The sequence below is a fragment of the Parastagonospora nodorum genome (assembly GCF_000146915.1).
Source record: "Parastagonospora nodorum SN15 chromosome Unknown scaffold_15, whole genome shotgun sequence".
Classification (NCBI taxonomy): Eukaryota; Fungi; Ascomycota; class Dothideomycetes; order Pleosporales; family Phaeosphaeriaceae; genus Parastagonospora; species Parastagonospora nodorum.
The window spans coordinates 65,666-86,873 of NW_001884563.1; the positions used below are offsets into that span (position 1 = coordinate 65,666).

General features: G+C 51.5%; 8 protein-coding genes across 8 annotated transcripts; 5 read left to right on the forward strand and 3 right to left on the reverse strand.

Moving 5' to 3' along the window:
• Positions 1–920: 920 nt before the first annotated feature.
• On the forward strand, positions 921–2,414 carry SNOG_09480 (hypothetical protein; the record flags this gene model as incomplete). The annotated part of the gene is made up of 3 exons (XM_001799720.1): positions 921–1,527; positions 1,747–2,006; positions 2,058–2,414. 3 exons carry the CDS (start codon positions 921–923, stop codon positions 2,412–2,414), a joined length of 1,224 nt encoding a protein of 407 aa, XP_001799772.1.
• Positions 2,415–3,314: 900 nt separating this feature from the next.
• SNOG_09481 (hypothetical protein) lies at positions 3,315–4,585 on the reverse strand (the record flags this gene model as incomplete). The annotated part of the gene is made up of 2 exons (XM_001799721.1): positions 3,315–4,022; positions 4,061–4,585. 2 exons carry the CDS (start codon positions 4,583–4,585, stop codon positions 3,315–3,317), a joined length of 1,233 nt encoding a protein of 410 aa, XP_001799773.1.
• Positions 4,586–5,568: 983 nt separating this feature from the next.
• On the reverse strand, positions 5,569–7,183 carry SNOG_09482 (hypothetical protein; the record flags this gene model as incomplete). The annotated part of the gene is made up of 2 exons (XM_001799722.1): positions 5,569–6,740; positions 6,799–7,183. The coding sequence occupies 2 exons, from the start codon at positions 7,181–7,183 to the stop codon at positions 5,569–5,571; spliced, it is 1,557 nt and encodes a 518-aa protein (XP_001799774.1).
• Positions 7,184–8,434: 1,251 nt separating this feature from the next.
• On the forward strand, positions 8,435–10,025 carry SNOG_09483 (hypothetical protein; the record flags this gene model as incomplete). Its single annotated transcript, XM_001799723.1, has 3 exons — positions 8,435–8,614; positions 8,676–9,062; positions 9,120–10,025. 3 exons carry the CDS (start codon positions 8,435–8,437, stop codon positions 10,023–10,025), a joined length of 1,473 nt encoding a protein of 490 aa, XP_001799775.1.
• Positions 10,026–10,698: 673 nt separating this feature from the next.
• On the forward strand, positions 10,699–12,006 carry SNOG_09484 (hypothetical protein). Its single transcript, XM_001799724.1, has 5 exons — positions 10,699–10,856; positions 11,089–11,145; positions 11,193–11,292; positions 11,349–11,697; positions 11,746–12,006. Exons 1-5 carry the CDS (start codon positions 10,771–10,773, stop codon positions 11,796–11,798), a joined length of 645 nt encoding a protein of 214 aa, XP_001799776.1. The 5' UTR covers positions 10,699–10,770; the 3' UTR covers positions 11,799–12,006.
• Positions 12,007–12,481: 475 nt separating this feature from the next.
• SNOG_09485 (hypothetical protein) lies at positions 12,482–12,883 on the reverse strand (the record flags this gene model as incomplete). The annotated part of the gene is made up of 2 exons (XM_001799725.1): positions 12,482–12,663; positions 12,697–12,883. The coding sequence occupies 2 exons, from the start codon at positions 12,881–12,883 to the stop codon at positions 12,482–12,484; spliced, it is 369 nt and encodes a 122-aa protein (XP_001799777.1).
• A 500-nt stretch (positions 12,884–13,383) lies between these two features.
• On the forward strand, positions 13,384–14,110 carry SNOG_09486 (hypothetical protein; the record flags this gene model as incomplete). The annotated part of the gene is made up of 2 exons (XM_001799726.1): positions 13,384–13,834; positions 14,094–14,110. 2 exons carry the CDS (start codon positions 13,384–13,386, stop codon positions 14,108–14,110), a joined length of 468 nt encoding a protein of 155 aa, XP_001799778.1.
• Positions 14,111–18,215: 4,105 nt separating this feature from the next.
• On the forward strand, positions 18,216–20,746 carry SNOG_09487 (hypothetical protein; the record flags this gene model as incomplete). The annotated part of the gene is made up of 2 exons (XM_001799727.1): positions 18,216–19,739; positions 20,078–20,746. 2 exons carry the CDS (start codon positions 18,216–18,218, stop codon positions 20,744–20,746), a joined length of 2,193 nt encoding a protein of 730 aa, XP_001799779.1.
• Positions 20,747–21,208: the final 462 nt, after the last annotated feature.

The following is a 21,208-nucleotide window of genomic DNA, read 5'->3' on the forward strand; positions in this document are numbered from 1 at the left end:
CGAACAAACATTTCCACTTCCCCATCGCAACAAGCTGGTTTTACTTCAAGAGAGACAGTCATGAGGATCATGATACTCAGATGCTTGCATTGCTACTGGACCACGGCCTACGAATAGGAGATATGCATCTGAAGGATATGTTAATATACTGGACAAAGGAAGAGTTTGAGTTGCTGGTCACACATGACTTGGACCAAGCCCTCCGGTTGTTCCTTGAGCATCGTCTTTTGCCATCTCTTTTACTCCGATCTGACTGGGACGACTCACTGTCAAAGATCCTCAAAGCCTTTCTACAACGAGGAAAATTGGATAGGGCCATATCTACAGACGTCTGGGAGTCGATTCTAACCGAGTGTCTATGCATAGCTGTCCAACTCAAGAACAAGTCGGAAACCCATCTCCTGCTTGAAATGGGTGCTATTCCAGACGCCAGCTGCTTGGTTAGCTCTGTCCTCAGCAATGACCTACCTCTTCTGGAACGCTTTCTTGACATGGGTGCAGACGCGAACGCTCTATCGAACTCAAAGCGTACTTACGCATCAGATCCACATTACATATTTACCGCGCTTAGCGAGTCGATCGTAAATGAATCTCAAAGAGCGTTTGAGGTATTCAAAGATCGAGGCTTCATATGGGAGCTTGCTGAGAATAGACAAAGTTTCGTGCCAGCTCTCATGGCAGCGTGCGATATAGGGAATGTTGCTCTTGTAGGTACACTCCTTGCGACCCGAAAGTTCTCATTAGTGCATATATCCTCCTTAATTGAGAGTCCATTGCTAGATCTTTCCTTAACTCTGGAGAGAGCCATCAGGGAGGGACATGAATTTATCTGCAATCAGCTTCTCGCCGCCGAAATTCTTCCGACAGCGTCCTGTCTCGAAGCAGCTTATCAAACGAGGCAGACAGCCCTCCTTGTCACTATGGCAGACTTGGTTCCTCCCACTGCGCGAATCTTTTGTGGAGTAATGGGAAACGGAGACAAGGGGGCTCTAGAAGACATGTTCCGCAATGGTCTTCCCGTGGATGATGTTCACAAGTTGAACCCCAATGACGCCGACACCGAAGAGCTCAGCAAAATTTTTGGAATGTTTGCTGACTGGAAAACATCGCTGCTGGCGGCCGCAGTGTTGGGACAGAGCGCAGTGGCAGTGGAGGTTCTGCTGGCTCATGGTGCACAAGTCAATACCTTACAACGCCCGAAGAGCAAATACCTGTACGCAGGTAACATGCTGCTCACTGCGCTCGCTGCTGGTGTCATAAGGCGAAATTTTCCCCTGCTCACTGAGCTCTTGTACAGGGGAGCGGATCCTTTTGACAATGGTGCCATTTACGTCGCTACTGTGTACGGACTGGAAGACATCATCAAATTGCTTCTTCTTAGATTCAAGCATCGATACCCTCATGGAGTCAAAACGTTTGGCTCAAATGCGCTCTGCTGGGCGATCGCTTCCGGGAGTCTGCCACTTGTTCAGTTGCTTGTCAAAGATGTCGACATAAGCGGCATAGTGGACCGGTGGATTCCATCTAGTAAGAAAATTCAATCCACAACATGGCCTTCTCAAATACGCCGTACAGGTTTACTGCAAAAGCCCAAGATTCTTCCGATTAGGATGGATTATGTTCCACTTCCAGCCCTCCCTCCACCCCCTCCGCCCCCTCCATACTCGATTCGAAGAGAACACGACAATGTGCCCTTGCATTCTACAAGTCCATTGGGTGAAGCCATCAGAATAAGTTGCAGCGTAGGCGCTAGGCCGCAGATGTTGCATGTTTTGTTACCGCGTATCAAGGATTTTGACGATGTAGTCGTATTTGAAAACATGCATGGTTGGTTGAACGGGCTTCTCTATGCCATCAGCCTCCGCTCGCTGGATACAGTTCGTCTTCTGGCCGAAGCTGGCGCCGACATACACTTCCCAGCCCGGCGCATTATCAGACGAACAGCCCTTCAATTCGCAACAGAGCTTGGCAACAAAGAGATTGTGAAGTATCTATTGGGGAAAGGTGTCAGTCCGAATGAGCCACCAGCATCGAAATCAGGAGCTACTTCGTTACAGTTAGCAGCCATTAAAGGATATGTTGGACTGGCATCAATTTTGACGGATGCAGGAGCCCACGTCAATGCCGAGCCCGGTTTGCTGTATGGCAGAACAGCTTTCGAAGGCGCCACAGAGCATGGACGTATAGAGATGATGGTCTTTCTTGTTCAAAATGGCGCGGACCTTCTCTGGAACAATAGACAGCAGCATCGACGTGCTGTTCAGTTTGCCAGAGAAAACAATCAACATGCTGCAATACAGCTCGCAGATGAGCTGCTTGAGAAGGTTCTGGCAAGTCAGGCAACTGATTTCAGAGCAGATGGAAGTGAGTGGAACATGACTGAATTTGGAGAACTTGTGGATTTTGATTTTTAGGACCGGCTTGCCTCTTCGTGCATTCATTGCGCTATTTCAAGTTTCTTGTCATTCTGCGTGGTAGTGTTTCTTGGCACTTACTGTTTCTCACCAAGTGTAATAGATTTCGCCTCGGGGCTGCTTATATGGCTACTTCAAATATGAAACTGTTGCTTGAGTGCAATCTTAAAACGGAGAATTCAGGCCTTGACCGTGATTGCGAGAGACTTGCATGGAGCACGACACGAGCAAACAACACCAATACAATGAGTTTCGCGAAACACTTTGTCTGAACCGCTACTTGTATCCATCAATGAGACCAGACCGAGCCCATAAATCGATGCTGCCATTTAGGGCCGTGTCTTTTCAACGTCAATCGCCCTTTGGTTGAAATTTCATTGTGAGCTACAAGATAGATAATGGTTTTGCAAGTAACACTATCCCTCGCCCTTCAATACCCCCGGCCCTTCACAATCCCCCCTCACCTCACCAAATGGGTGCCGCTGAAACTCTTTACTCACTCCTGCCGTGCGGACTATCCTTTTTCAACGTCAAGAATAGCTTTGCTATCTTACGTATCGGCGCAGCAGTCTCTCCACAAGCCTTCGAAGTCTTTCAAACACTAATCGCAAAACCCCCAACGGGTCGCGTTCACTCTCCTGTCGTCAATCTAAAAGCACGTCCACCAATGTCTGATGGGAGTACAATACTCTCTCTACCACCATTCATAGAATGATTGAAGTAACCTCGCAGCACTCAATCGACACTCTTCAGACAAAAACCATTACGAAATACACATTTCGATCACTCTCAGACTTCACATCTGCCTCCGTCCAAAAAAGCCCTTTACTTGCACTGATTTCATGTCTCGCTTTTTAACCTCTACTATATATACATCATTCACTTTCCCTCCCTACCTCCCTAAACACCGCCCGGCATCTTCCCCTCCCACCCCCTCTTCTTATACCCCAGCGTCCCCGCCGGCACAACCCTCCACTCCCTGGTATCCCCGACCCGTCCTAATCCAACATCCCTCCCCTTCCACCCCTCACCCCTGAGTCCTCTCGCCAAATTCCACGCCCCAGTAATAACATCATTCACACCCACGCCATTGAACTGATTGCCTACAACGCGCAACCTGCCCTTGAACTCCTCACCAATGCCACGTGAGAAATCTCTCAGTCGGTCTTCGTACCCGACGGTGTATTGCGGGATGCAGTCGCGGCTGAGATTTATGTAGGACGCAGTAGGTTCCTGAGTGATGCCCAGGTGTCTTTTTACAACACTTTTCGCCATCTCCAATCCTTCTTCCTCGCTGGGGTAACTGGCCCAGTCGTTCCACCAGTGGCCGCCGAGCATGACGGTGAGTTTCGTGCCGGGGACGGAGTCCTGCCCGCGGATAGCGCAGCTGTCGAAGATGACGCCGAGCGCGCGCTCGGGGTTTTGCTCGAAGGGGACGGACTGCGGGATTAGGTAGCCGAAGCCGGCGGGCGTGAGGTCGGGGGTCGGGTAGAAGAGGTTCACGGTTTGGACGGTGATGTAGGGGGTGAGTGAGGGAGAGCGGAGGGTGGAGATTACGAGGTCGTAGTCGGAGGACTTTTCGTTACCGGTGGTCTGCGGGGAGTTAGTCTGAGAAATGTAAGGGATAAGAGGGAGGGAGAACGTACGCCTGTGGTTACTTGGACGCCTGGTTTGCTGTCTTCGAGGGGCTTGGTCGATTGAACAGGTCGCTCGGTGTAGATGTCCACGTTGCCCGTCTTCTTGACTGCAGTCGCTAACGCCTGGTATAACTGCTGCAACCCATTCTTGAAGGTAAACGTGCTCGCCTTCTTCAGATTCTCGACGTATTCATCCTCCAGGTCGAATTCGTCGTTCATAGCCTGTGCTGCCTCTACATCGAACGGATGCGCCAGCGTCATGAGCTGTCCCTTCTCGTCTTGCTGCATCTTGAAGTATCCAGCCATTGCGCTGCCATACTTGCCTTCCAGCTGCCACGCCGTACTGAGCAGCGTCTTCGCACTCAAGTTCCATATATCGCCAGCATATATCCCGTGAAAGACCGCCGAGACGAGATTGTTCGCAAACCTCTCATCCACCCTCCTAGCCAGGAAACTCCCCACCGTCTCATCCGTCATTTGATCCGGGCGTTTCGGTACCATGGGCTCTTTAATCATGCCAAACGCGCCCGCCATGATCCCACTCCTCCACAAGGAGATAAACTGGCTCAGGCTCGGCATCTCCGCGGGCAATTTATTCAGGCGATCCGGATAGTAGATGTATCGATTCTTCGCAGCCGGTTCGTCGCGGTATGTATACGTCATGTCCTTGACGAGGTCCAATTCCTGACACTACAACACCAATTAGCCTCACCTCCCCTCTCCCATATACACAGGTACGAAACATACCAAATGCGCCGTAACAGTCGCATTCCTCAACGTCCTGGGCCCCAATTCAAACACCACCTCCCCGCCCTCAACCCCCACCTTGCGACTCTGAATCCACCCGCCCACATCCTTGCCCGCCTCGTACAAATGGATCTTGCTCTGCGGAAATTCGCGCGAGACAAAGTACGCGCTCGACAGGCCCGCAACCCCACCGCCCAGAACAGCAATGTTAGCGGGATACGCGGCCGTCGACGAGTACCGGTGTTGCGTGCATAGTGCCGGTCGGATGGCGGAATGCCTCAACGTGGATGAGACATGCCTCGTAAGCCGCATTGCCGGTTGTAGGGAGCGTGGGATGGCGCGGGTTTGGAGAGAGCCATTGCGGGACGGGGGAGTGAAGTCGACGTTGCGGGCGTGGAGAAGTCCGTGCTCGGCCCGTCATTGATTGAGCTTTTTTGGCGGGAGCTCAGCCCTACCGCATGCATGATGGCGTCTTAGCTCGGCGCGTCAGGAACGGGTATCCGTCACGAATTGTTTTGCGTGGTGGGAGAGGTTTTGTACAGAGAGAGGCAGCCACTCAAGGCCACCCAAGAAAGCGAATAGTCCATTTTCCCGGTAACAATGTCACCTGGGTCAACTGCCAGACCCCTTCGTCTGTCAACGCCGCTGCATCTAGCCATGCCGTATCCAACACTATAGTACACATGCTCATCCACCCTATGCAGCCAACCCCGTTCCCACCGCCAATGGTATCATGTCCTTCAGAATTCCACTCAAATGCCCTCGTCAGTCTATGACTGCACATCCACGCTCTCATTCATTGGTGTTTGGCCAGGGATGATGGACTCTTCCGGCATATCTTCATCCACAAACTTCCTCTCACTAACGTGCTCTTTTCCGTCGCCTTCTTTTTGGGCGACCCACTTGTTGGTTGTGTTCTTCTTCTGTCCGGGCTCGTGCTTGAACGTGCAGCGGGGGTTCAAGCAGGGGTTGAACTTGCACTTGGTCGTTGTGTGGTAGTACGGGCAATCTGTGACAGCGCAGTCGCCGCCGTTGCGGCAAGGCCGCTCGGTGGGATGCTTGTACGGGCAGTTCTCAGGGTCGCGGCAGTTGGGCCAGAAGGCGCATTCTTGCTCTGACTGGAACTTCTGGCGCTGTGCTGGTGACGGGTGCTTGCCCACGCACTTCTTGTTTTTGCACGCGGCGCCAAAGTCGCACGTATCGTTCATGTCGACAGGTGTGGCGGGTGGTGCAGCGGGCGATTGGTGGACGAAGTGGCAGTCTGGGTTGGAGCACCTCAGGTTAAACTTGCACATGGTCGAGGAAGGCTCTTGGCGGGCTGTCTCAACCTCCATGCCGTCGCCATTGCCGGCCGCAGCGTCTCCCATGGTCTCGTCCTGGCCCTCCTTCTTTGTGAACTTGGTGGATGCGTGCATACCACCACGGTGCGGTCGGTCCATGCGTGACTGGAGCGACTTCTTGCCACCGCGACCGTTCGTATTGAAGTTGGGATTGACGAATCCACCTGGCGTAGCCCCTGAGAAGATCTGCTGCATCATCTGGGCTTGTTGCTCGTACATTTGCATCAGCGCCATCTGCTGCTGCGGGTTGAGACCGCCGCCGGCCATGCCGCCTTGAGAGGCCATTTGAGGCATCCCTGGCATACCGCCCATAGGCATAGCGTTCATGCCCGCGCCCATGTTCAGGTTGGCGTTGCCCATGCCACGGCCATTCGCCATGGCTTCCATACCGCGTCCGACGTTTTGTCCGCGGGGACCTCTCGGTGGGGCACCGGCATGTGAGTTGATTCTTCCAACGCCACCACCGCCTCGGACACGATGTAAGGCGTCGTCGCTGCGCATGTTTCTGTTTATTTGGTTGAGCATGCGGCCGCCGCGTGCAGGACGCGCTGCTTGTGAGCCGCTGCCGTTGCGCATGGCGCGTGGGCCGGTGGGACTGAGTGCTGTCAGTACACGTCGCGCACGAGTGAAAGGGGGCAGAAAATGTAGCTACTTACACGCTGCCAGATGCCGAGTCTACGCCCTCCATGTCAGTGTCTTGTGTTGGCGCAGAACCGTCATCTAATGCGCTGTTCATCTGCTCGTCGTTGGCTGGCGCGTTCTGTGCATCGCCGCCACCTAATTGTCGCTTCAACACCTCGATCTGTTCGAACAGCCATTGCGCAAATTGCTGTGTCTCTGTGTTTTCCGGGCCCAAGTCAAGAAGATCGCTCGAGAGTTCCTGCGCGACTTGTGTCTCGTTCTTGTCGTTGGCCAGCATCAGGAGAATGTAGTCGAACAGCGTCGTGTCGTCGCCGCCCGTCGTCCACCCGAATTCGGCCAACTTGGGTTGCACGACTTGCTGGAGCTGAGCCGCCAAAGGCGACTCGACTGAGAAATCGGCCATGTCGAGGAAGTGGTGCAATAGGAATGCGTCGAAGGACTTGGAAGAGAGAAAGGTGGTAGAAACAAAGGGAGCACGGAAGGCGCGTCTTCAGATGCGGATTATCGTCGCGCTCTTTTCGTGAAGCGCGTGGAGATGACTTCGTAACTCGTGAAGGGGTTTTGCGCGTGGTGCTGTGGGTATGTTCGGTGGCTGTGTGATGGCGCGCAGTTGTCTAGGAAAACGGGCTCAAGTTCCAAGGTTGATTGCCAAGCAATGCGCACGTGACCCGCGCGACCTCGAAGTCAGAAAATGCAGGTGCTGAATCGTCGCTAGTGACTCGGACTATGAATTGTGTACTGGCAAGCCAGCCCTACTCACGCATCGGCACTTCAAGCCTTGTCATTGCGTCGATGCACGTCTAGCCTCCGCAAGCACGATTGAAGGCCGTCACGAAGGCTGTCATGGATCCAGTCACTGATTCTTGATGCATTCATGGATCGACATCACGCTTCCTGGTTGGCGAAAGAGATAGGGAGTCTGGGAAGGACGCGATATGAGCAGAAGCCATCCTAGGACTGCATGGCGAATCTCAAGTTTCCTTTGCTCGTATTGTCGGGATCTCCGCAACATCGCGCTGCGACCTACAAGCAGGCAGCCACTCGCTTTTACCAGCCGCTCAGGGACAAATTGCGGAGCTTAAGCGATTTCAGGAACTCGCAGCTGCAGGCAAGAAGGCTGACGTGCAGCCAAGTGACTACCAGCAAGCTTGGGGTGGAGCAAGATGCACATATTGTGCGACCCCGGTTCTCATCGTCCGATGCTCGCTCGGGTCTTGGAAGTGTGACCTTCCTTTCTGGCTTTCCTCACGTCGCCATACAACCACTGTCAGCTGTCTCCGGTACAACTTGAACTGAACGACATGATGATAGTCTCGCCCTTCTACGTTGACAGTATTACATGTACAATCAGCAAGCGCACTTACGCGATTCTGATGGCCAATCACAAGCTAACCTATAAGGCGATATTGCGAAGGATTTCGCCCTGCAGTGACACTAAGCTAGATGCACCCATTATCGGTGAGAGTAGTCGCTAATGTAGTAGTGGGCTGCTTACCGGCATGAAACTCCTTGTGAGGGTTCCAGCTCATCAGTGGACCTAGACGCTATTGGCACTGCTCTCTGTGTAAATTGGTACCCTAGAGTAGCCCACACCTCTTCAATAGCCCGCCAGTCTAAGGACCAGGTAGAGTGATTTTCTTGGCCGCCATCGACAATGAAGCTCTCCGGTGGTATCTTGCTAGGCGCATCGATCGCAGTCGCCTCTGCGGATCCTTTTGAGCCACCTGACTTCAATGTGACAGATGCCCTCATTAAGAATGGCATCGATGTATCCTCTGTGCCAGGTCTGGCAGGTCTCGTCGGGCGCTCGTCGAACAACGGCTGCTCAGTAGCTGTATGTTCAATCCTGTTGGCAAACAGCTTCGGTATACGTCAAAGACTAATATCATTCGCAGTGCAACAGCCTCAACTTTCTGTTCGGAAATAGCAGCGTGCTTTTCGAAGGCAGCTCAGCATACGATGCCTTCACTGGCGCATACTGGTCAGGCCAACAGGGCCAAGTCAACCCGTTCTGCATCTTCAAGCCTACAAGTGCACTCCAGGTTTCGACGACTGTTCTCATATCTCGATTGACGCAGTGCCCCTTTGCTGCTAAGAGCGGAGGGCATGCTGCTTTTGCAGGGGCGTCCAGCATTGAAGGTGGGATCACAATCGCTCTTGACAAGATGGACTCAATAGTTTTATCATCGGATAAGAAACTTGCGGCCATTGGACCTGGCAATATTTGGCTGAGAGTGTACGAGACACTCGAAAAGGAAAGCTTGGTGGTTATTGGCGGTCGAGTAAGTGCCCAACTCTATAGACCACGACGAGCCGTATCAGTATTAATCCACTCGTAGGTACAAGACATCGGCGTGTCCGGACTGACTCTCGGTGGAGGCATCTCTCACTTTGCGAATATGCGCGGCTGGGCATGCGACAATGTGGACTCGTACGAAGTCGTGACAGCCTCTGGCCTCATTATAACTGCCAGTGCAACAAGCCATCCGGATCTCTACTGGTCTCTACGAGGCGGTGGGAACAACTTCGGCGTCGTCACGAAATTTAAATATAGGACATTCGCCCAAGGCCCAATGTGGGGAGGCCCGCGCTTGCTTCTCGAGCCAGAGTTTGATGCAGTATACACAGCATTTACCAAAATTGCCCAAAACTCAGCCAAAGACGTCAAAGCAGCCCAGATAGCTTCCTTTGGCGTGCAAGCTGGATTTAAGCTCTGCATCACCGAGATCGAGTATGCGGACCCGACTCCTTGGCCCGCAATCTTCGACGAATACAAAGCCATCCCCGCAGCCCAAGACAACACAACCATCGCCAATCTGTCTACGTTGACGCGCAACTTGGGTGGCGGACAACCAACAGGCGCCCGGCAGACGTACTGGGACTGGACCTCCAAGCTCGACCGCGACTTCATGAAGTTCAGCGTTGACACGCTGTTCGAGCTCGTATCCACCATTGCCGATGCCCCCGGCGTCCTGCCCGCCCTGTCGTTCCAAGCCATCACCGTCCCGGCAATGCAAGGCATGCAACAAAACGGCGGCAACGCCCTCGGACTCGATCCCTCTGGCGGGCCCATCCACATCGCCAACCTAGCCCTGAAGTGGGATGACCCGGCTGACGACGAGCGCATGTACTCGTTCAGCAATACCTTGTGGACGCGGCTGCGGGATGAGGCGGCGAAGAGGGGTTTGCAGAGGGATTTCATTTACATGAATTACGCGTCTCCGGTGGCAGGATCCAATTGGTAGTTACGGGGAGAAGAATAAGAACAGGTTGAAGCAGGTTGCGGGTGTGTATGATCCGACGGGTGTCTTTCAGAGGTTGGCCCCGGGGTACTTTAAGCTGGAAGGGAAGCCCTTTGGTGAGTTTCCAGCCTGAGCTTTGTAACGAAGCAGGTCTCGTGTGAGAGTTTGTGCTTTCCAAGATATGTATAAATCAATTCGGACCGATCACGTGACTGCAGCACGTCTACAACTGTAGACTTCAGACTATGAAGGTAGTATCCATGGGCATATCTCAGCATTCTAGCACCCTTATATACTCTTTACCAACTCTTTCATCTGCTGCTGTATGTTCAACCCTCTTGGATGTCACTGTCAAACGTGGTTGCCGTGTGACGATTGCTCCGTCTCAGTTTCAACCGAGTGCTAGTTTTTGTCACCTCCAATAATAACCGGGAAAATAATACAGCATTATAGACTCAAATTACTTCAGTGCAGTCCGTCATACGTACGCGGATGTCGTGGTCCCAAGTACTGCAGCTCCGGCTGCGATCCGCGAAGGAAGCACATCGAAACCCGGGCGGGCTACGACGACGGCGCGCCAAGCTCGGAAGCTCGGACCTAGAAGCTCGGACCAGCACTACGTCTTTCTCCAGGGCTTGCCTCGTCTACTACTTTCAACATCATCACCAGCTCCACCCACAACCGCGATTTGTCTCACCTTCAAGTCCCGTAGCACAACACCACAAAGGCAGCCTACGATCTTTACAAGATGTCCCGCGGTGGTGGTACCACGCTCTACGTCACGGGCTTCGGCCACGGCACCCGCGCTCGCGACCTCGCCTACGAATTCGAACGGTACGTTTCCTGAACCTCGCCCAACTCGACCGTCGTCCTCCCCTCCCCGTCCATCTCCGTCTCCTACAGTATATCCTTCACCCCCGCGATGCTGTCTCGCCGGCTCGATGTCGCGCGACCCCGTTCCTCCCGTAGCAAACTCATCGCGTGCGCGCCTGCCCGCCTGCGCGCGCTCCTTCCTCGCACCCTCCGCTCCGATTTCACCACTAGGCTATCTCTGACAACCTCCAAGCTACGGTCGTCTTGTTCGCTGCGATATCCCTGCGCCGCGCTCCGCATCGAGCAGGCTGTAAGTGCATTCCTGTCCCCAGCCACAGGCAGCCGCTAACCCGCCAGCTTTGCATTTGTTGAGTACGAGAGCCGTCGCGATGCCGATGACGCGTACCATGAGATGCACAACAAGCGCATTGGCCGCGACGACTTGCTGAAGATTGAGGTGCGTCCCACCTCAGCCGTCTAAGAGCTTGACCTGTTCTAACAGATTAGGTGCAGTGGGCACGCACGCCTCCGTCCGCATCTTGGCGCTTTGACTCTGGCCGCGACCGCCCCCGTGGTGAGCGCTCTGAGCGCGGTGAGCGCAGCGAGCGTGGAGGCCGCGAGCGCTCTCCTCGCCGCCGAAGCACGTCTCCTCGCCGCGACCGTGAGGCCTTCTCTCCTCGCAAGGACGACCGCCGCGAGCGCGACTACGACCGCCGTGACCGTGACCGCTCTAGGAGCCCCAACGGTGACCGCGAGATGAAGGATGTGCGCGATCGCGAGGACGACCGTGGCGACCGCGACCGCGATGAGAGGCGCGAACGTGACCGCGAGGCCGACGCTCCTGCCGCCGAAGTCCGCAAGGGTGAGCATACCAATTCCGACTGCGACGACATGATCTGATCAACGACAGCCGAGTCCCCTCCTCCTCCAGTCGTGCATGAAGACCTCGACGTTGCTGAGTAGAGCTGAGTTCCTGCTCTTCTTGGCGCGCTTGCTCCGGCCATTGTGGTGGTCTGATGGTCTGCGGTCACTATATTCACTTCCCAAATTGGTTTAAGTATCGGTGTTTGAGTAGCTGAAAACGGTGCATGGGCTTTGTTCTTTCTTCGGTTGGCGGCTAGCTATACTGCTCGGCCTTGCCACAGGTTAATCATATCAAGTTCGAATCTCACATTGACGATCGATACCCGGCGATTCCCTCTCGAAGCGATCTGCTTTACTGTTCACGATCATCGTCTCGACTCGGTGACCCATGCTCTTACTGTACTCTACTCGATCGATTCGTAGAACGTCGAACCTTTCCTCCCTCAATCCCTTTCATCGATTCACCCGCGATTCTGACCCACCCGATCCACCCGCCGTACCCTCCCGATGCGAACACACCCACAAAGGTTTGTCCATTCTTTCCTTGTTCTTTCTCAATTATGCCGTGCTTGTGACTCTTTCTGGTGTGGGAGCTTTTGAACATCCCCGTGGTCGCCACTGATGCCATGACAATGTACCAGAATGTGATTAGCAGACCCGACCTTCCATGTAGTAAATGAACTGCCATACTGATCACCGATATGAGAGCGCAAGTTTGCCGCGAAATACTTTCTGAATACTACCTGCCCCGTTCCATTATGATAATGACACGCTCATGCATCTCAATCCTCACCAAGATAATACACCGCCTTACACCCTGGCCCGAAAATCTTCTCTACCCACGGCACTGGGTTGTCGCTTTCAATGTACTTGACCTCAGCCTCTTCCCACGAGAGAGTAGACGGTACGACCAACGAATCCTCCCCAGTCCTCCCATTCGGATGTGTATAACCCTTATCGAAGACTAGTAAATAATAGAAGCCCTTGCTCATGTCACCATTGCTTGGACGCCAGATCGAGCCAGGGATGTCATCTTTGCTGATCGAGTATGTTTTCGTGTAGAGGAGTGTGGGATCTAGTTGCCTGCGGAGATCAGCGGGCGTGCGGTGGTTTGAGAGAGAGAGCGAGTCGCCATCATATGGGGCGAAGTGGATTAGTATGTCTACTTTTGTGTGGGAGGACATTGTTCGTGTTTGCATGGAGGTGTGGACATGGTATAGGGTGGGTTTATATGGTGCTTGGGAGCGGAGGAGTCATCAGGGGAGTGGGGTGCTGGGAATGATACAGTATTACATTCTCGAATGAGTCTCTACATGACTGCATTTCTACATGTTATGCATCTGCTACGCGCATGAGTTGCTTGAGTCGACAGTATCTATGAGCCACACCTCTTGTTGCGTGTCCCGCTTCAGGGACGACATTTCTGTTTCCGGCATTGCTTGCAACATGCTCTTGGGTAGTAATATGTTGTCAGCATATTATAATAATCTAGCGTCAGTTATCGAAACTGAGACTTCTTCTTATGCTGTATGACTGTGCATAGCTATAAATATTGTTTTGGGCCCGTAGAAAAGGTCTGCACCAACAGTTACAGATTACAACAAGCAACCATCACAACGCAGCTACAGAACCCTCACTACTATAGATCTACATAAACACTTCGGCATACAGCATAGTTAAAAAAATGACGTCTACATCGACCCTGAAGATGAAAATCTACTTGGCACCTGTAGCCTACGTAGAAGGAAAAGTATTAGATTTCAAAACACCCATAGCATTCCGCAAACACTACGAGAAGCCAGAGATAAAGGATACACTAGCCGTCATCTTCGTCGATGCTCCCGCGATCGGTCCATCGATAAAGCCAGCGGATGGAAATTTGGAGAAAGGCTTCAACTACGTTGCATTCTACGGCCCAATGAATCAACTTCATGCATCTACGAAATGGTCCCCTTCGGAGTTTGTTCCGCCCGTTCCTGAATGGGATTATATGCATGTTCGTTTCTCCGACAAGAAACGTGAATGGCTTCACGAGGAGGTTGTAGGGGACAATTGTACGGGGGTCTATTATGTTGGGGATGACGCTCCAACCAGAGATCAAGTCATATATGAGGACGAACATTTGCAGAGCGACGGTGAGTAGAAAGTGGTGGAAAGGGGGTTTTTTTTTCCTACGTAGACTCGATAGCTTTGAATTCGGGTATACACTGGCGTGGAAAATACGGCACCTTGTGAACTTCAACAATCGGGCTTGTTTTGTGTTCATTGTTGCCTCTGTACGTTAAGAGCATGAGTTCAGTGTTTTTCTAATGAATGTACACCAGCCTTGTGTCTCAGCAGATCGTGTTTGTTTATGCTTCGCGTTCCTTCAGTGCTATGCTTGGTACTGAATAGTATGCTTTAACCCATGATCCAATGAGCTGTAACACGCTTCTTTCCCTGGCCACTGACAAGACAAGGCAGCTGTACTTGGTGTACATAACATCCGCCGTTGATACAAATGGCTTTACGGTCAAATTGCCCTCCAACTCTACTTCATCACATCAAAACGCCTACTGTATCAGTAGGTATGCTTGTTCCCTCTCGTAAGATACGCGCAAGCGTTTGCTGGTCAAAATATTCGTGTGGCTGGTGCGCAACTCGTTGATGAGTCAGTCAAGATCATTGCCATGCCGACTGACTATACCCGAGGATTCGTCACATCGAAATGGACATGTGTAGTGGTGATTACAGCTATAATGGCCGTGAAGCAATAAAAGGGCAGCAAAAATGATGTGCACCTTTGTATCAAAAATACTCATTGTCAAGACTGTTCTCTGGACTCGCGGTGATGACCAGGGCGAAATCCTGCTCCCAACATAAGAGTCTTGAATCTGCCGGCGCAACATCCAAACGTTGAGCCAGATTTCACACAGCGTCAGAGCCTGACGACCATAACTGCAGAAGCACATGACCAACGCTGAACCATCATCGCGATTGAAGAAGCCAGTGGCCGCTATGACACTTAGTACGGCTCCTAAGGTCACTAGTCACGTTGATCTCACTGCCCAGTTTCCAAGCAGTTGTACTCAAGCTCCTGAAACTTGCATTTAGTCACCCCGATATGCTGCGTTTCTTCATAGGCTCGCAAGGTCATGACCATTTTATGACATGCTGCTGAGCATACGTCGAAGAAACGTGAGCAAAAGAGGCAGGATTGCGCAAAGCTTTCAGTCGCAGCGCAATACTCATCTCCATGACTTAGTGTTCTGATATAAAAGGCTGCTTTAAATTGATTGAACGTTGTTACTGCACACCCTACATCCAGGTATCACCTCGTCCACCGCATATTGATTACCCTCCAACTATTTCGAATGACCAAAATCTCTGAACCCACTTCCAAAGTGGTATCGGAGCATACTGTGGAAATCGCCCCTCCCTGCATGCTTATAGTTAGCCTTGCCCATGATCTCCCCGTCGGCATCCCAAATGCAACATTCACAAACCCAAACGAAGGAATCGCGGCCTACATGAAGAGATCTACCTTAGCTCAGGCTAAAATTATTATAGCTCACACTCTTTTCACTCAACCAGAGATGCGTTGTCCGCAGATAGCCAAGGGTAAGGACTGCACGTCTGGCACGTGCTATCTCATAACGTACAGTGTCGAGAACGATTTATACGACTGTATAACGACGTGGAACCACAAGTTGAACCCGCCCGAGAAATACGCCACGTTGGGGGAGGAGATCGTGCTCCGATCCTAACACTGATGTGTGGAATGCTGTTAAGATGAAAAGGCTCCCAACAATGGACGCATTCAAGGGGATTACTGGCATGTGGTTTGTTGGAGGTCGAGTAGCGCATCAAGAGAGTAATTCTCACAGTGATGAGGACCTTTACATGAGCAATACATGGCGTTCTTCTAAGGGGTAGCTAGAGTAGGCTGAATTCTAACCATTTCATATGTTTATAAGATTCGTTGTTGTTACATACCAATTTCCGCTATATTGGGATTGATCTGCCTACGTAGTAAAGAGTTTACAAAATTATGGCAACCAATCCTTCGCACTGTAGGCTGCAGAGGAGCGCCCTGCACCGCATCCATATTAAAAGATAGCTAGCTATCATCACTCTTTATTGATTGCCGTTGTTTATGCTCTTCATAGTTCTGATTCTAGTTACTTATGTTAGACTCAATTGTTGAAAACAAGAAATGATCTCAAGTTGTGTGATTGTGACGCACAGTTTGCAGTTATTAAGGTATTCTTTTTTTGTGGGGAGTTTTCGCACTACTAGGATCTGGCAGTTTTTAGCTGTGTATGGTTCGTTGAAAGGCATGGCAGCATTCAGAGGCACTGTAGTCTTTGCACGAATCAACAAGCTTCAAGCAGGTAGCTCGCATCTACGAAAGTTGTGGTTAATAAAACCCTGAATTCCCTGTTTAATCAAGTGATGATAGGCGTAATGCGGGGGCTAGAATGTGGGTATTGCTTTGATGATGATTGCACAATTGGAAATGTCACGCATTTCTGGTGCCAGAGATGACGAGAGCCCGAGTGACGACGATTGATCGACATACTTTGACTGTATAGATCTTTATGAGGCCTATCAGGGAGATGCAAAGTCTTTTTTGGATCAAAATTCCAATAAACGAATCTTCACCTCCTATCAGTCCAACACCATGGCCTCAAATACGGAAACTACCAAGTGCAAGCTCGCGCATCACCTGCTTAGCCAAACCATCAACTACACCATACATCTTGCACCTCTAGAAACTGACCAGCTTCGTATCGGCTATTCTACTCTTAAAATTCCCACTGGGAAGTGACACATGGAATGTTGCGATTCAACACCTCTCCGACTCCAGAATTCCTATGCAGCAACGCTTTGGCAAAGGATCTGTAACTTTGAATTACCTTGGTGAGGGCAAACATCCAAGCTTGAGAAAAGGGCAGTGAAATTGCGCCTGTACTGAGCGCAGAGACCTAGTGTGGGGGAGTAGCCAAGCTACAATATTTTGGAGAAGTGGAGGAAAATGCATCGAATTTGGCCTACGGTGTTTCTGCCTCATTTTCATACTGTGCATGAAGTGCTAGTCAGAAGAAGGGCAGTTGCACGTTATATTGAGATAGCAGTAGCTTTCGTTGACAGCCTCTCCCGCTCCAATCTTGTTTGAGAATATGAAGCACGGTTTAACAACAAGCGGTATGATACAGTCTCTTAGTTTACCTGAACACGCTGAGTAGGTATCCTGGGTGATCAAAAACGACAAGTGTCTGTGGCTTTAGAGACATGGGCTGAGAAAGCTTGCGCATAATTGACGGGGATGAACTGAACGACGTTCAGTAACGTCATCTTGCTCTAAAGAGTCGCTGTGGCGCATATGCTAATTGGGTCTCGCAGCAGTAGCTTAGTAAGCAGGAATTGAACGAAGCTAAAAGATGAAGGTGTGGAGACTGCTGTCTTCGCCTTTGCTCACCACAGGGCTCGCAGTGGTAGTTGTTTTTGGGCGCATCAACACATTCTGTATCTCGCTGAACAGACTGCGAATATTCTGGTGAAATGGCAACTGATGGTAATAGGCTTTTCAGTTCGATCATTGCATTTGCTTGTAGACCCTTTGACCTTCGCCGCCGCCAATTTGATGCGGGAATCATTCACCCGGGGCCCTCATCATCGCCCCCACATATATAATGTTTCATTATTCTTGATTTACGAATTCGTATCGCCTACTAGAGATTCGGGAGACCGTGACTACAGCTACGATATGCTCTTCAAAGTAGACCTTGTGGATCTGTCGGGTAGTTGAAGCTACGGAAAAGCGGAAGGCGCGGATCACTTGACTTGGCGCAAGCTGGCCCCGTTTCATAGGTATCTTCCCAGGTCCTAAGGATGGCGAACCGGTAGCTCAAATCGCGTTATCGGTGTCTTAACGCGTCTGGCACCTCTCATTTCCACGTGACCTGGCCAATTTTGTTATAATGTTCTTTACGATGCCAGCACCCCCTGCGATGGACATGTACCAGGTCTGCCTCGACCTGCAGGAATGCGTGCGGCTTCATGGTACCGAGTTCACGCGTTGCTATTGTGACAAGGTAAGCAACAGTTAGCCCTTTCTGTCGGTGAATGCAACTGGAGCGGAAAGTCCCGGGCGGTTGGCCTGGCTCGTGTCGGGAAACACAACGGTTATGAATAACGCAGAATAGGTGTAGCCTATCTGAAGACAGTGCACAGACGCGGTCCAATCTCGGAACTCTAAACGTACTCGGACCGAACCGGAAGTACTGTATTGTTAAAAAAGATTCGGGCCTATGTGAAGAACATGGAGGCATGTCTGAGGGTATTCATCCGAGTTCACTGTATGCAAATGGACCAGGGTTACATCTGATGCGTCAAACACATATAGTTATCTCATTAACGGCTTTGTGTTGAGTGAATACCTTGACGTTTTTCAACACACAATTGTCTGATCGTTGATACAGTAAAACACGCATTGCATATAGCAGATTATCAATTACTTGTACGAAAGAGAACATGTCTGAACGCCCTCAATCCAAAGTGGACACGTCCGATATCCATATTATTTTGGAAAAGAGCCATGAGGTCCTCCCAAATGAGCGCTGCATTCGCCATGACTCGCTTTCCCAATTGCAGGCACTGCCCAATCATTATGGTGACTCTGCCATGCGGGAGAGACAAAACGCCAGGACTGATGAGTACGACAAGCAATTGATGTACTGGGTCGAGCAGTTGCAGACAAGCCGTCCGGCAGAGATGCTCTGCGACAAGCCCCGACCGGCGGCTCTATCTGGACAGGCTGGCACTCGATCGCTTGAGATCGGTGGCCCGCTATATGTCCAACTGCAACGCTTCTGTCAGATGCACGGAGTGTCGCAGTTTGTAGTGCTGTTCGCTGCTTTCAGGGCGATGCACTTCCGCCTCACCGGTCAAGAAGACGCGACAATCGGCACTGTGAACGCAAATCGGGCCGGATGGGAGGTCAAGGACACGATCGGAGTCCTTGCTAATATGAAATGTCTTCGCATCATTGTTGGAGACGAGTCCTTTCAGGAGCTGGTTAAGCAGGTGGACACAGTGGCCGCTGCTTCCCAAGCCAATGCAGATGTCCCTTTTGAGATCATTGTCTCGAAGCTTAAGAATGACCAAGACTTTTCTCGCCATCCTCTAGTTCAGCTTGTATTCGCCGAGCACTCCCAGCGCGATTTAGGACCCCTGAAACTGGGGGGCATAGATTCGGAGTTTCTGGGCGATGGGAAAGCCTTGAAATTTGACCTGGAACTTCACTTCTACCAGCAGATGGACGGCATGTTAGGCACTGCCCTATTCTCGACTGATCTTTTCGCACCCGAGACGATTGAGAACATGCTCTCAGTCTTCTCCCGTATCCTTGAGTCGTGTCTAGCCGACCCGAACGCAGTCATTGCCTCCCTCCCGTTGATGCGTGACACCGACTACTCGAAGCTGGACGAGATGGGGCTTTTACAGGTCGAGAAGACAGCCTACCCGCGCGACTCGAGCGTTGTAGACATCTTCCGCGAGCAGGCCAGGGTTTGTCCATCCAGGGTCGCTGTAAGGGATGCCTCGACTGAGATGACCTATGCACAGCTGGACATGGTATCCGATGTGCTTTCGCGCTGGTTGTATAAGCGTTCACTGGCTCCCGAGACACTGGTAGGCGTGTTCGCTGCTCGAAGCTGTCAGACTATTGTCGCGTTGTTGGGCATACTAAAAGCCAATCTAGCTTATCTGCCTTTTGATGTTAATGCGCCAGCAGCACGAGTGGAAGCCATCCTTTCTTCTATGCGAGGAAAAAGGATTATCTTAGTTGGAGCAGATGAGCAACCTCCCGATGTCAAGGCAAGCGACCTTGAGCTTATTAGCATTGCCGAAGCATTAGATGAGCAGGCTCGCGACGATTCGACTCAGCATACGCTTACCACGCCACGAGGGCCGTCCGCGACGAGCCTGGCCTATGTTATGTTCACATCAGGCTCAACGGGACAGCCTAAGGGAGTTATGGTGGAGCATCGCGGAATAGTGCGCTTGGTACGAGACAACAACCTTGTACAGCATCTGCCATCCTCCCCCGTCATGGCTCATATGGCGATACTTGCGTTTGATGGATCAACGTGGGAGATATATGCGTCTCTTCTTCGCGGCGGGACGCTAGTATGCATCGACAGAATGTCGGTTTTGGATCCTGAGGCTGTGCTACGAACATTTCATCAACACCATGTCAGGACAGCCTTATGACACCGGCTCTGTTTCGATATTACGCTTTGCAATCTTCTGGAATATTCTCGGAGCTTGATATGCTTTGTCTGGGAGGTGAAGCACTGCTCCCAAACGATATGCTTTCTATGAAAGCATTGCAGATTGGCAAGGTCGTTAACGGCTATGGCCCTACCGAAAACACGACTTTCAGCACCTCTTTCCTCATATCGAAAGATGAAGAATACACGAACGGGGTACCCATCGGTCGTGCGCTTAGCAACTCTGGCGCTCATGTCATGGATTCGAAGCTACAACTTGTGCCCCTTGGGGTGATTGGAGAGTTAGTTCTCACGGGCGATGGTCTGGCACGGGGATATACCGACGCTCAGCGCAATATCAACAGGTTTCTCGCAGTCAAGATTGGGGGCGAGACAGTCCGGGCCTACCGGACAGGCGATTACGTCCGTCACCGCCCCATCGATGGCCTGCTAGAGTTCATAGGCCGCATAGATGGCCAGGTCAAGATAAGAGGAAACCGAGTCGAGTTGGGCGAGATAGAGCAGGTCCTCATGAGCCACGCAATGGTGCGAGATGCGGTGATGGTCTTGCAGCGACACAATGGCAACAACACTCGCCTCGCCGGGTTTGTCACCGTGCACGCGAATGATGAAATGGTAGATGAGGAAACCCAAGAACAGCTTCTCGACTTCCTTGAAGCCCGCCTGCCTGTCTACATGGTTCCCAGCACACTTACTATCCTGGATACGATGCCTATCAACCAGAACGGCAAGGTCGACCGCAAAATGCTTGAGCAGCGGATTAACACGTAATCAGTCACCGCCCTGATGATCTAGAATAGCCGGAGACAGTGGAGGAGCGCTTGATGTATGTAAACAGTTTATAGTTTAATTTCAGCAATGATTGAGCATAGTTCGCAACAATCGCTTGACTGAGGCTGAAGAAGCGCTGATTGAGCCGATGAATAGCCGCTTTTGATAGGCAGAGCAGTATCGTGCCGAAGAAGTCTCGAGATGTTTTCGTGTTCGGCGTACACTGGGTGTTCTAACCGATGCTTACCTTTCGCCTGCTGCATCTTGGAAGACTTAACAGTCATTCCCCGTGTCAAACTTCCCAGAAGCTTCTTATAAGATAGGGTACATGTCTGATGCAAGTGTTTTGATGTGCGATATGCTCTCATGAACACCGACAGGAGCATGAAAAAGAGATGAGCCCTCCAATTAGGCTCAGAATTACCCCCATGTGGTCGGCTTCCAAAGATGAATCACCCAGCG

Excerpts from the sequence above, each read along its gene's own strand:
- SNOG_09484 (XM_001799724.1), top strand. The coding sequence starts at position 10,771 with ATGTCCCGCGGTGGTGGTACCACGCTCTACGTCACGGGCTTCGGCCAC. Across the intron at positions 11,146-11,192 it reads CGCTCCGCATCGAGCAGGCT|CTTTGCATTTGTTGAGTACG; the intron begins GTAAGTGCATTC and ends CTAACCCGCCAG. Across the intron at positions 11,293-11,348 it reads ACGACTTGCTGAAGATTGAG|TGGGCACGCACGCCTCCGTC; the intron begins GTGCGTCCCACC and ends GATTAGGTGCAG.